At 34.7% G+C, this 15,362-nt stretch overlaps 1 protein-coding gene across 5 annotated transcripts in view; it reads right to left on the bottom strand.

Annotated features, from left to right (window-relative positions):
* Stag2 (stromal antigen 2) overlaps positions 1 to 15,362 on the bottom strand; it is a 140,549-nt gene that overhangs the window by 4,457 nt on the left and 120,730 nt on the right. For 4 of the 5 annotated variants that reach the window (XM_052738632.1, XM_052738624.1, XM_052738643.1 and 1 more), the window contains 8 exons: positions 14,555 to 14,656; positions 12,392 to 12,540; positions 10,721 to 10,849; positions 9,721 to 9,944; positions 6,670 to 6,859; positions 6,469 to 6,579; positions 3,445 to 3,571; positions 1,543 to 1,620 (listed from right to left, as the gene is read on the bottom strand). In XM_052738632.1, coding sequence (XP_052594592.1) covers positions 1,543 to 1,620; positions 3,445 to 3,571; positions 6,469 to 6,579; positions 6,670 to 6,859; positions 9,721 to 9,944; positions 10,721 to 10,849; positions 12,392 to 12,540; positions 14,555 to 14,656 — 1,110 coding nt within the window. The remainder of the gene's footprint in view (positions 1 to 1,542; positions 1,621 to 3,444; positions 3,572 to 6,468; positions 6,580 to 6,669; positions 6,860 to 9,720; positions 9,945 to 10,720; positions 10,850 to 12,391; positions 12,541 to 14,554; positions 14,657 to 15,362) is intronic. The other variant, XM_052738663.1, reaches the window with a different exon arrangement.

Here is a 15,362-nt window from a genome sequence, read left to right as displayed (position 1 = left end):
TAATACAAATATTGGTTTCCCATTTCTTTTTACATCATCAAGTTGTAGTTTTCTCTACATGTTAAATGTCAAAATGGGTACAGTTTCTATGGCTGTTTCATTCTTTGAGTACTCTGACAAACATCTTTTTGTACCCATAGTATGTTATGAAGCAAACAAATGGCACTATATAAATACATGGGAAAAAATGAAAAGCTCGAACTACCACAACAATTTTGACTATACTTTATCTTTTCAACTTCCTAATCACATTTCTTGGTATTTGACACAAATTAGAACTGAGTTTAGTTTTGGTTGAGATGGCAATAACTACTATCAAATTAATACTGATACTTTTAAATACATTTAAATGCCATATAATTCAATATACATTTAAACTATAGAATTATGGGTAGGTCAGGTTGCCTCTTACTATAGAGCTATGTACTCAAAGATGTCTGCAGTCATGAAGCATCAATAGCACTTGCTAAAGATGCATAATCTCAGGCCACACTCTAGACCTTCAAAAATAAAAACCTAGTTGTATTTTTACAAGATCTCTAGATGACTCAACTACATCAGAAATTGAGAATGAATGATTTTAAAAAGATCTCTTCTCTAAAGGTCCGAGAATATAGCTCAGTGGTAAGGCAACTGCCTAGAATGTGTGAGGTCCAACTTCAACTCCCAGCACCACATACTAAATAAATAAGATGCTCTGTTCAAAGGTATGTATATGTGCTTCTCTGTAAAGCTTTCATGTCAAACAACCAACTATATGACCTGGTTTGTCAAAACATTTCCAAGATCTGTCTGAAAGCATATTATAAGGTCAACCAGGGCAAGGAAATGTAAGGTAAGTAGAAAATAATCCTACCTCAGAGGATAGAGCAATAGTTACCCATGTTAGGTAAGGAAACAGTATGAATGGGTAAGTAAGATGGAAAGACATGCAAATTATTCGACAAAACTAATTATCATATTAGGCAGAACTCAAAATGAAGAGAATTGCAACTGCTCCAACCTATCTCACTATTCCAGTATGGTAATTATCCCAATGAAAGTATGCATGAACTATTAAAAGAACAGAGGATAAAATACCTATCTGGGGAGATCAGCAAAAATATTATATTCTAGGTATCTCAATCTCACTCGTCATTAGGAAAACCCTTGTTTGGGTATTTATTTTTTCTTTTTGAGACAGTGTGGTCAACATTGGCCTTGAACTCATGATCCTCTTTCAGCATCCAAAGTGCAGTAATAACAGGTGTGTGCTACTACTCTCAGTTATGTTATCAGTTTTCACCATACCTTTATATTATAATTATTCCCCTTAGTCTGCCAAAGAATTCGTGCTGACATACAATTCTGATTCATATCATTCCCTCACTTGAAAACCATCAACAGGCAACCCAAACCTCTAAGAAAGGTCTAAATGCTTAACATTCAAATCCCAGTTGGTCAAGAATTCCAAAGTACTTTTAACCTTTTATCACTACTGCATCAGGTCATTGCCTAAAGTTTTGATTTAAAAATCCTGGGGCATATTTAAATTAAACCTACTGATTCATCCATAATTGAGGCTGGATCAAAGAAATCAGGCTTCAGTTCTGTTCTCTCCCGTCTATTCTTCGATGGTGGCTAAGGAAAGAAAAGAAAAAGCTGATGTTTGTTTATACCTATAAACCAGACAGTAAATAAAAATATCCATATATATGTTATTAGTTCTCTAGTCTATGTGATTTTCAAGTGTACCTCAAAACACTTCCATCATTGCTTGCCAACCTCCCATGCCCCAAAAAACCAGAATGGTTGTAACCATAAAGACCTTCATTAGAAAAATACTCTTATTAAAGTAAAAACAGAAACATATTTTTCACTTTACTTAAAAAAAAAAAAAATCAGCCAGGGGTGGTGATACACACCTTTAATCACAGCACTCGGGAGGCAGAGGCAGATGGATCTCTTTGAATTCAAGACCAAAGCAAGTTCCAGGACAGCCAGGGCTGTTACACAGTGAAACCCTGTCTCAAAACCCCACCTACCCACCTCTCACCCTCCACACCCCCTCTCTTCTCTCTCTCTCCTCTCTCTCTCTCTCTCTCTCTCTCTCTCTCTCTCTCTCTCTCTCTCTCTCTCTCTCTCTCTCTCTCAATATCATTTTCCTTGAAAGAAACCATATATAATTACTCTAAAGGTAAATAGCACTTCTTTCTTTCAAGAATACTCAATAGTACATTAAATACTACAACCACAGAGACTTGGCTTGCTTTAAGTTCAGCTTTACCAATTATAGGATTTCTTCTCCTTGGGTAAGTTAACTTTTTAAGCTTTAATATCTTTCATCATCTCAATCTATCTCACAAAGTTGAATGAGATTGTTGCCAAAAGAAATATATAAGCATAGTGCATACACTCTCACCATGTTTCAAGAAATTTTACTTTACTTTTAACATGAAAGTTTGCCTCAAGAAAAAGTTTCTACCAAGAATGTAATATGCTATACTTAACAATGAAAAATTAGAAAGTGATGACAATGTACTCATAATACTTTCTAAAACTTAGTATGTAAACATTGAGTATTTTTTGACTTTTGTAGTCAAATTACAATAAGCAAAATAAAGCCCTTTATAATCCTATACATTATTAAATTAACTTCAAACATAAATGCATGATTTTCATTATTTCAAAATGTGAGAATGTTTTAAAAAATACTTCTTGCCTTCAGAAACTAAACTTTTGCTCAACCTTGCAACCAAGTTAATAATATGCCTTAAGATAATTCAAAATAAGTATATTTTTGTTTGTTTCTCTGTGTAGCCCTGGCTGTCCTGACACTTGCTTTGCAGACCAGGCTGGCTTTGAAGTCCAAGATCTTCCTTCCTCTGTCTCCTGAGTGCTGGGACTAAAAGTATGAGGCACCACCGCCCAGCTGAGACTATTTAAATCTGTTTATTCAATCTGTTTCCCTACTGTGTATTCAGCCTGTTTAAGTTTAACTTGCCTTTAAAAAAACGAATATAACCAATTTCATTGTGCCTTAGACTTCCCATGTAATCAGCATTTAATAAGCTAATCTAAACACATAACTTTAATCTTAAATTATGTAATCTTCCGTGTGCCTGTCCCAGAATAAATTGTGTGTGTGTGTGTGTGTTTTGTGGTAATCATTTTCTGAAAACAGCCAATGGATTGAAAGCAACCTTAAAGAAAACAAATATTCATTATAAATATTGGCTATAGGAAGAATCTTTTTTCTTATGTGGTGCAAATGCATCAAACTAAGATCTTAACACCCTCACCAACCAACCACACATGTCTCAATCCCTTCTCATACACTTAAATCCCTGAAAATGACTTTAACATTTTTTGTAGAATCTATTTTTTTAATCTTTCTCTAAGAAATATCAACTTTATTTTCAAAAGATTTGAACATGAAAAAAAATTCTTCTGGGTATTTCTTACCAAGTCTATATCCATGGTGTCAAAGTCCATTCCCTCATTAAGATCCTCAATTCTTCCTTCTGAAGACATCATAACATCTTCAACAATTGGCTCTTCATCATCTTCCATTAGGCTTGTACCTCGCCGACTAGAGAAATATAAAACAAGGTAAAGATCTGAACCAATGGCATGACTATTGGTATATAGGCAGCAAGTATGTAGCTTTCTATATTCGAGTATAATGGCAAATGATGGAATTAAAGGTCAGGGAGAATGATTAGGCATCGATCATGTCATCAGTGGCGTCAAAATCTCAATGTTTAAAAACACTAAGAATTTATGTTTATTCTACATTACTTCAATACATTTAGTTCGTTACTTCTGATATGCCATATACAATGTTCAATGAGAATTTTCCACATGTGAACATAGCAGACAGCTCAAATCCTTTTTGAAAATAGGCAGGGTACAAATTAATAAACAGACGTAACAGACCAAAGAAATAACATTTTCAGAATACATATATTCTGATTATACATAACGCTGTGTTAATCATTAGTCATTCATTCATTCAGTGCCAAATGTGTACACCAGCCATACATTCACTCACACATTCACATGATGCCTACTCCATGACAGGCTTCTATTGTGTCCTATGGATGAAAAAAGTGAGTAAAACATGATTCCTGCCCTCAAGGAGCTTACAATATACTAGGGGAAAACAGATAAACTTGACAACATGATACACATTACAATATATGCATCAAATGCTATAAGGGTACACACTAAGAGAATTAATTCTGCTTAGTATAAAAATGAACACTTGATGCTCAAAGCTGAATTCCTCCATACTATGAAACTCAAAGCCAAGAATTTACATAAAAATGAAAAATAACATCAAGACCAAAAGTTGTGTTTTTTTTTCACACAATCACAGGGAAAATAAACTAAGTTCACAAATTAGCCCAGATCAGCATAAAGTACGCAGCCCAGTGGTGAATTTGCATGTGACTTCTTGCTTTCCAGTTTGGCTGACATTACTGTCTTTTCTTTTCCAAAGATCCCTCAGATACCCAAAACAACTCACCAAAACCTAAATTATTTAATTAAGCAGTTTCAATGTATACAACACTACAGTGGATCACAATATCTGATTCAGGCTTTCTGAACAAATATGATAATGTCAGGCATAATAATTCTGGATAGTAAAAGACAATTTTATTATACTTTTGTGAAAATGAAAGCAAAGGCAATCTGTGTTTTGCAGATCATATAATCAAAAACCAGAAATCCATTCTGTATTTCCTTTACAGTACACTGAAGGAATATGTTGATATAAACTATGGAGGAAAATGTAATTCAGAAATTATTTTAGTTACAGGGTAGGTATCATTAATGAAAGGAAAAGCATTGTAAAGCAAAAGTACTTTAATGTTTCAGGCAATCAACCATTTATGGTACAACCACCAAAAGAATCCTCTGGTGATAGCAGTTTAACTCAGATAAACTCCCTTTCAGTTGTCTGGAGATTGCCTACAATCAAGAACCAAACCAAATTGCAAACAAAAAGAATAATGAAAATGGTACTGACAAATGAGATGTTCTAGACCTCTAAGATCTTGGAGACTGGTGCCAAGTTTTTAAAGGACAAAAATAAACCAAATAATTATATGGCAGAATTCTGAACTGTTTGGATGGTGTTTAACTAGAAGCTAAGGAACTGGTTGTAGGATCAATCAAGCACGAAGAAAAATACAAAATAAGGACAATACAGCAAGAGAAACAGGACAAAACCAAGTGCTAGTGTAGATGATAACCACAGCCATAATGGCGCATACTTAGTGCGTCCATAGAGGTTCTTAAAACCACTACAGCGATAGCTAGAGTGAATATTTACATGCCACCATACATGTGGTGAATTCTTATTTTAAAGTCAACAAAATAAAACAAAATACAAATCTTAAGAGGTAACAATCACTATCTCCCCAAGTTTAAAAAAATACATATGTTACAATGCTTTCAAACTTAAAATAATTAGAATAACATTTTTGCCATGTATATAAAGCATGATCAAGTCTACTTGTCAGCAATTTCATGAAAATTTCTAATCAAAATTTCTGAAGTATTTATCAAGTTCCCATACAGAATCCAGTAAAAACAAAGCAAGAACAATTTTTACTCATTCCATAAACATTTGCTTAGTGTTTTGTATGTGTCAAGCTCTAACAAGCAATAAATAAGGTCCCTGCTCTTGAGGAGCTCACAGTCTAGAGAAATGGACAAAATTGCAACATACAAATCTTTACAATACAATATGGCAAATGCTGTAAGAAATACAAATATACATTGTTATGGGATCATAGATGATTATAGTTTCGCTTAAGGTGACACTTAAGCCTGTTTTCACCATGATTTTATCAGTTTCCAGGTAATGAGATGTGATATACTAAAATGGAAGCAGGAGGCATATTTTGAAAGATCTTGCATGCCATGAACTAAGTAAAGAAACTGAACTTTATCCAGCAGGCAATGGGAAGCCATGGAAAAGCTCTAAGTAGAAAGTTACATGGTAAGATTTTTATTCTAAAAGTCTAATTCTTGATGGTAGTGTGAATGATGGAGCGGTGGAAAGTGTGAAGGGAGAGGTTTGGTGAGCAGATAAATGGGGGGTTTAAAGGAAGAAAACCAGTTAGAAAGCTAATTACAATAGTTCAGGTGAAAGATGAGGACCCGAACTAAGGTGGGAATATAATTAAGATGTAACACAAATGTATTTTTAATTCTGTGTACCAAAATAAACAAGGATTCATAGTTATATTTTTCCAACAGATCAATCTACATATGATTGGTCCTTTGGCTAACTAGTTGATACTTGACTTAAAACATTTTATTTTTCTGTTGGAAAGACCAAAATCCAGTTCCTTGATTATTTCAGCTTAGTTACTCTAGAGAGTTTGCTGAAATTGGAGATACGGCACACATTAAAGTATGTTAAAATGAATTAGTGAACTTCCTAGACTCAGACAATAAGGCACTCTCACTTACATGGCATGCTGAAGATTAGTTCGCAGTTTAACATAGCTCATTGCTGCTCTCTCCTGCTGTTGCCTTGCTTCCTCTTGTTGTCTTTGAGCTAACATCCATGTTACCTGCGTGCTTCAAGGAGAATTTTATTCTTCTTTTAACTTAACTTTTTTCTATGTAATTAATAAAGTTCTAGTAAAGAAAATGATCAAATGCACTTACTTATAATCAAGAGGAGTTTGATGGTGCTCTGTCTGCATTGGATAGACACTCATGAAGCTATCCTCAGGCCGTAATCTTTTCGGTTCTCTCATAATAGTGGAGGTGAGCTGTGGTGTCTGCATCATAACAGGGGTATGCAGTGTTTGCTCTCTGCTTAACCACATACTGTCACTACTACTGCTTTCTTCAGCTGAAAGAGAAAATTTACAGCAATCAAGTTTGGCTACTCATTGTCACTTATCTGGAGTCTAATACAACTCACTTAAAACAACAAACATCTGGTTGCTTTTCATATGGTAGAGTAGGACACTGGGTCACACAAAGGTATATATTCCACCCTTGCCCTACAGTCAGTCTGTTTGTGAAGAAAGAACAGGTGAGCAAATTACAACGTAGTATGGTGAGTGCTAGGAGAAAAGGAATGCAGAGGGCATGGGATAGTGACAGAGTAGAGACAGCTACTCAGAAGTAATGGTTAATAAGAGCAGGGAGCAGCTACACTAGGAAAGATTCTAGAGGTAGACCATAAGAGCAGCACTCAGGCATGAAACAGTGATGACCGAAGCATATTAATCTGTTGATATCTGACCTACAAAAATGTCAATTTCTTATGGTTCAAACTAATACCTTGCTACTATAGGGATGTGAAGAGTAATAGAATAAGAAAAGATGAGACTGGATAAAGAAGCAGGATTCAATATGTAGCCAAGCACATGGTAGGCAAAGTGCAATACCAGCACTCAGGACAAGGAGGAAAGAGTACAAGTTGAAAGTGAGATTCTGTTTCAAAAACCAATGCAACCAAACAAAAGAGGAATTAATGTGTGGAACATACTGTGATCTGAGTTAAGGTGACAAGGAACTGTTGCTAACAGTTTGAAAAAAGTGAAGCAATTTGGTGAGTTACATGTTTTATTCAATGTAGGAGTAGTATGAATGGTGGATTTAAGAATAGGAAGATTAGTAAGTAACAGGCCAGATAGGAGAGTAAGTATGTGGGCTAAGGTAAATCCAAATTGGTACTAGTGATGGGGATTAGTAGGAAAGGTGGTTTTCAGTCTATACAATGTGGACAGCTAAGCAGGTCTTAAGATTATTAATGTCAAAGAAAACACAAGTCTCTATGTATATTAAATAGTGGACTATTAAATAGTCATATCTGTAAGATCTACTCCCCAAACATATATAGGTGTCCACATGATTATAAATGTCAAATTCACATGTCAGTGTCACTGAGTTAATAGTAAGGTAAAACAAGTTACTATGAATTTGGAGGAAAGCTATTTTACTACAAGACTAAGTGTTTATATGTGCACTTTGTGTACATGCACACTATTTGAAAGAAAAGAGTTTTGAGAATAACCAATGGATTAGACATAAACTGCACATTATATAATATAGTAAGATTATTTTCACTTCTTCTATGTTCAGGGTCATTTTCCACTGACCTGGCATTTATCCTTCCTTCCACTAATTTATTTATTTACATTTTTTTTTTTGTTTTTGAAGACAGGGTTTCTCTGTGTAACAGCTCTGGCTGTCCTGGAACTTGCTTTGTAGAGTATGCTGACCTCAAACTCGTCTGCCTCTACCTCCCAAATGCTGGCATTAAAAGCATGCACCACCATCACCCAGCTCTTCCACTCATTTCTTAATGCCAATTTATATATAGCTATCCAAATACCTAAAATGATTATAAAAAAATTCATCTAATTTAATAATCTATTTCTAAGATGTTATATAAGTGCCAATGTACAAAAGTACATTGCACAGAATATAAAGGAGTGACTGGCGAATCAGCACAAATTGTTAACTATGTAAAGCAAAGTTCTTTAAGATTTATAATCATATTCAAGAAACATCCTTTTAATTTGCTAACTTATCTACTAAAAATACTACTTCTTATAGTTTCTTATAAAGCAACACATTCCAATTTCAGGACTCTTTCCTCAACTGCAATGATGCTGGCACTTTATAGCCAAGCCTAAAATTGTATGAGTTATAGGTTATGATTAGACAAAAGACACTGAAACCATCTAGCAATCAAGTTTAGTACTGCACACTTTACAGTGGTACACTTCTCTAGTCCCATGCTGGGAAAAGTGGACAAGAGAGTCATGAATTCAAGACGAGCTCGGGATATATAATGAAGCCCCGTCTCATGAAAACAAAACAAAAAATAAGGTGAAGGAGTATATCCTTTTCATGGAATTTCTACTGATATCCTGGCCAACAGAAGAATATTAAAGGAGTTATACCACACCAGTTTCCAGGCTGAAGCCTTACACTAGTAGCTTCCATATCCTCTTTTAGAATAACAGCTCTTGGAGCTTAGTGAGATGCTGATATGGAGACATTATAAAGGAGTGTTGAGAGACAATCCAGGTGAAGTCAGATATGTAAGTGAAGATGCTTCCATACAAATGCAGCCACCAGCCTTTAGGCCTGTCTAGCTTAGGCACCATATCCTTTCTATGCCAAGTCTTAAGACAGTTTCTTAGCAACAATAACTACAACAGATCTTGACAACTGTACTAAGTTGTTAAGAGCTAATGAGAAAAGAGGAAAAATTTCCCTAGGCCCATACTGGGCCACTTTTGGGATGCTAAGAGCCAAACACCACAAAGCATAATGTATTCCTACCTATGACAAATACCACTTTTAATTTCTAACATGCTCTTCACAATTATTTCATTATTCCTGAATAGAAATTGAGAGGTTACATTACAGCTTTTTTTGAATGTTTTGCTGCAAAGAAATGATCTGATCTCATACTGGAACCATTTTCATATGCATAGAGTACAGAATAGTGATTAAAAGGTAACAATCTGTCTGTATTACTTCACACCTGAAAAGGGAGAATGTGCCTGATAGAGTTGACAGAACCGACTGCCATGTATAAAATGGTTAAAACACATCTATGCACAAATGATACATTGTACAAGCTACTACTGAGTATCATATATCACATGAAAAGCAAGGTGACTCTTAAAGACAATTCAGCTGATCAACAGTAAGAATAAATTTCAACAGCATTAATTATGTCCTTACGGAGTGCAAGTTGCATGCCTTCAACCACTTTCCGTTTTCCTGTAGATGGTTTTGATTTTTTACTCCGTACAGTTGACCCCCGACTGCTCATCCCACTAATGACTGACATGGTATCATCATCACCACCAGCTAGCAAAGAATTTCGGTAAGACATCAGAGGAAGCCATACATCTTCTCTTCGGAGTGACATCTGGAAGGTCATGAACTTTTCCAAATAAACATACCTTCAAAAGAAGTAGAAACCATTAACTTTGATGCACAGAACTGCTAGTTCAAACAACCTTTCCTTGTAAGAACCTGAGCTTAGTACTTCATTACTAATCTCAACCCCAAAAGCATAATGAAAGAAAATGTCTATCAGAAATCTCAAATTAAATGAAATACTTGAGAGTATTCCAGCTTAACAGGAGTTGAACATATGCCATGTCCTTGGTAAATTCCCTAGCTACAAAACTTCATTCAGCTCAGTGGGAAACATGTATCTACACTTGAATCCAACTTACTGCAAGTTTTGTCTGCTTTAGAACTGCATACAAAAAATCTATAGTGAGTTTTCAGACGATATTAAACGAAGTGGTATTTCTAATTTTCTACCAGCTTATATCTTAAGGAGCTGGGGAGAGAGCAGGCCCTAGAAAGTGTCTCTCATAAGTCACCATTTTAGGAAATTATCGCACAAAAATTTCTTTTGCTTTGCAGAATAGACACATTTTAAGATACAGACTAATCAGGATAAGCCTGATGAATTTTCAATATCACTGCCCTTTAAATGCTGCCTCCTTAGTTGGGCTATAGCAAGTACTCAGCAAAGAATTCACAAAGCACTCAAGTTACACCTCAAAAGTCACAAAAATACTGGGAGTGGAACTCACAATACTAAAGTGCAGAACTGTGCACAGAATACACTGAAAGTTATAAAACTGATGAAGTGGAGTAGAAAGTTTTTATAAAGTAATGTAATGCTACACATGTGTGTCAGAAAGAAAAATAAAATACATACACTGTTCTTTTATCTTGTCGGAGCAGTTTAGAAGAAAATTCACTGAGAATATCAAGAAATGCCAAATTTAAAGGTGGATGGCTCTCCCCTTGTGGATTAGGCTCCTTAAAAGCAAACTCTATGCCATCTCTGTAAAGAAAATAAAAGAATGAAATAAATATTATGATGTTTACTTTATTTCCAAATATTTTAAAAATAAAAATTTAAAAGTCAAAGATATCATCATGTCATTCTAACACAAAATAACACACACAAACGTACACACACCAGTTAGCCATCAGCTAATGTGGTTTGGTTTAATCTATATTCTTTTCTGGTTTTTTGACATGGTCTCTTTTTATAACACAGGCTGGCCTTGAATCTGCGATTCTTCTACTTAGACTTCTCAAATTCTGGAATTACATGAGTGTTCCAAAAAGCTCAGCATATATTCTTTACTCAAATATTCTTTCCCACAAAAATAGCCCCAATTCTTGCATGTACTAATCAACATATTATCTATGTTTTTCAGAATATGAAAGTCATACTCTAGCATATAGGACTACCTTAAAAGTGAATAATGCCTACTTATAACAACTTGCTTAAAGCTTCTTTTTGAAGATTAAACTCTAATCATGGCCTATTAAAAAATCAGATTAAACTCTAATCAGGGACCATTTAAACCACATTAATGTCACAACTTAAATACCACAACTGATCAAGATAACAACCACCTTTGTGCTCTATCAAAATGTAACAGGGCAGAAACACAATGTAAGTGAAATTGGGAAAGAAAGCAGGCTATGCATTGGTCTGCACTAGGTCCTCCACATATATGTTATGGTTGGTGGTTTTTATTGATGTTATTGTGGGACTACTAACAGTGGGAGTGGGGGTGTCTGTGACTCTTTCATTTGCTCATGGGACCCTTTTCCTCCTATTGTGTTGCCTCACCCAGCCTTGATATGAGTTTATGCCTGGTCTTATTGTATCTTGTTATGCCATGTTCAGTGAATATTCCTGGGGGGCCTGGGGTTTTCTGAAGAAAAATAAAAGAAGAGTGGATATCGGGGAGAGGGGAGGTTGGGAGGTGGAAGGAGGAGAAAATGAGGTCAGGAAAATCAGGTCAGGATGTACTAAAACAAAGTTTTTTTTTTTTAAAAAAGAAAGCAAGCTATTTATCACACGAAAAAAATCTATTTCTTATAATTATTCAATTTATGTTTCTTAAAGTTTACCTAAAATTATTACCAATGTATTAAAAGGCATAAGACAAGGTGAAGTAAGAGTAAATTAAAGTTGGAGAGGAATAGATAGAATGAATAAGAACAGTAAGTTGTGTGCAATTCATGTGACAGTGCACAAGCAATCCCAGGGCTTACTGGCCAGTCAATATAGCTTAATTGGTGAACTCCAGGCCAAGCACAGACCTTGTTTCAAAGGAGGTAGGTAGCATTCTGAACATTTGAGCAGAGTTTGTTCTGACTTTCTTATGAAGGATGCCCATGCACATACACATGTGTATTTACAAAAGGAAGGGGGACCTCACTGCAATGGGTTCTTAAACTTAAGAAGTTTATAAACCAATAATACAACAAGCTTAATTAGCTATTCCAAACAAACAAAAGGATAGACTCAAAGAAAGATTCATGAAAATCCAAGCACTGAATAAAGTATTAGGAGATTGATTACTTGTGAAGCATGGCAATGGCTTCTCTTGTTTTCAGTTGGTCAAGTCCAAAAGTTAAAGCAAAACGTCGAGCAAGTTCTTTTATGCCACTAAATGTTGACGATGATCTATCAAAATTATAGCCATTCTCTTGTATCATCTCATTAAAAAGCTGTTTTGAAAAAAAGAAGACAATGTCAGTATTCTTGATATATATGTTACATATATATCATACATATTTTAAGCATATTTTCCAGTTAAAATATAAAACTTAGACAAATGATATACTGCACTGATAATACCTAAAACACAGATTTTTTTAAAAATCATGATACAAAAGAGATATCATTATTGGTGTTCCAAACTCTTTAGGTAAAATCTATCAAAATTCCAATCAATGAATATTACTTGGGTATAAACACATATAACAACAACATAAGGAAAGGAAAACCCACTGTAAGCTATTAGACAACTATGCTCTGCTTTTGTGGTGATGGTGATGAAATCCAGGGTCTCATGAATGTTAGCCACTGTATTATTTACCTCCAAGAGGTGAATCTTCACATCATGAAATTTAATCATAAAGTAGCAAAAGCTTTTGAATGTTGATATCTTGTAACTTAGTAGTTCTAAGACTTGATCCAACGAAATATTTATGTACAATACTATGCACAAAATTTTAGTAATATTTATAATAACGTAAGATATAAAAGGCTTAAAAAATCTCTGCTTAAAAATTATAATCCATCTATAAAGTGAAGTATTACACAACTATTAAAATGACAATACCAGGGAGAATAACATCATTATTTCAAAGAGATATCAACACTACTATGTTCACTGTATAATACCATTAACAATGACCACGAGCTAGATTAACTTAATTGTCCACACATAAAGGAATGTTATGTACCACATACATATGCATGCAAACACACAAAAGCAAGTATTATTTAGCCTTTAAAAGGTGAAATTATATGGCATTTGCAAAAGCATGGATGAACCTAGAAGACAATCCATTAAGTGAAATAAGGCAGGCATAGAAACCAAATACCATATGATCACACTTAATAGAACCTAACAAAGTTGAAGCCAAAGACAGAATAAAATAATTACTGCCACAAACTAGGGCAGTGGAATAGGAATCATCAATTAGGATGATTAGGTTCCTGATGAACTTTACAATATAGTGAGTATAGTTAACAATGAGATAAATACTATAGGGATAAGGATGTGGCTGCGTGGTAGAGCATCTGCCTAACATGCACAAGGCCCTGTGTCCCACTCAAAAATAACCACACAAAGGTACACACACACACACACACACACACACACACACACACACACACACACACACATTTTCTTTGTTCCATACAAATATTGTATACTTAAACATTGCTATCCAGGTACAGTGGCACATACCACTAACTCCAGCCCTCAGGAGGCTGAGGCAAAAGGAATTTCAGGTCAGGATAGCCTGGGCTACATGGTGAAATAATAGCAAGTTGTTTAATGGGTCTTGTCATAACATCTGATGATCTAATTTGATCCCATAACTCACAGGGTAGATGAAAAGAACCAACTCTCCCAAGTTGTTCTGTGGTCTGCACACGCACAATTTGGCACATTTGTGTACACACAGTTTATAGGGGAAGGAGGCTGAGAAGATGGCTTAGTGGATAAAGCGCTTACCATGCAAAAACAAGGATCAAAGTTCAAATCCTAGCATCCACATAAAAGACAAGTGGATGTAGAAGCCTGCCTAACATCCTTCAGAGAGAGACCCCACCTCAGTAAAGGAACACAATCAAAGACAGTACACAAGAGTCAATCTCTGGCCTCCACACTTATAACCACATACAGGTATATACATAAATACACATTCATGCACACACACACTCCACACAAACATACACCAAGAAGAAAAAAGAAAAATCTCAGAGTGGATTAAAATGATCCTACTTCAAGTTATGAGGTAATGAGTGAGTCCGTTAGCCAGACTCAATCATTTCACATGTATGTATAAACTTCAAGTACTCTATTTTTTATCTACTAGTGAGTGAGGTTGAATATTTTGTATTGCTCCTTTCACAAATTGTCTGTCATGTCCTCTGCCCAGTTTCAATAATTATATTTTTGATAACTGACAGTAAATTATGTTAAGTAAACCTGATACTCAGTCTTACCTGTTGCAAACTGAGAATAAGGGTCTTAGCACACTGAATTTTGTCAATTTGCCTCGTTTTACTCATTGTTTCTTTGATGATATCTCCATAATCATTATAATACTAGAAAAAGAAATTGATGTGAATTAGTTTACTCTCTGAAAATTTTGGAAAATAAGACTAAGTTTATTTTAATTCTATAATCATAAAACAAAGTATGCATTTGTACTTTCAAAGACAGGAAACTTATGTACTAAAGGTTGAAGGTCATTTCTAAGAAATCATCTTTAACTTAAATCCAAATTGTTTAAACAAAGAAGGCATGAAATAAAACAGTAACTAGTAACATAAGTTTTCTTTAAGCACAATAAATATAATCAGTTACTCTCATTGTTAATGAGATATAGGCCAACTTATTAATTTGGTTTATAGAACAAATAGCCTATGAACAACATTTAAAAGAAAATTACTGTGACTAAAATTTGCATATTACATATGTGTATTTTTCTCATTTAAAACAATGGCTTTAATACCTATAAAAATAGCTATCTGCGATAACAGAAGAATATACAGGAAAAATGTACTATTTTTTGAGACAACAACTCACTAAGTAACTCTGGCTGGCCTGGAACTCACTATGTAGACAAAGCTGGCCTCAAACTCACAGAGATCTGACACCACACCCAAATTTTATGTATATCTACATCAGCTCTACCTTTTAATAAAGCAAGGAGAGGACAAATACAGAGATAATAAATATTCTCCATGATGGAAAAAAATGACCACAATTTAGAATATCTAAATCTAAAACTTTCAAATTTGTTAAAAA

This window comes from Peromyscus californicus, unplaced genomic scaffold (assembly GCF_007827085.1).
Source record: "Peromyscus californicus insignis strain IS unplaced genomic scaffold, ASM782708v3 Scaffold_10__1_contigs__length_136768540, whole genome shotgun sequence".
Classification (NCBI taxonomy): domain Eukaryota; kingdom Metazoa; phylum Chordata; class Mammalia; order Rodentia; family Cricetidae; genus Peromyscus; species Peromyscus californicus.
This window is presented reverse-complemented; position numbering and strand designations above follow the sequence as displayed.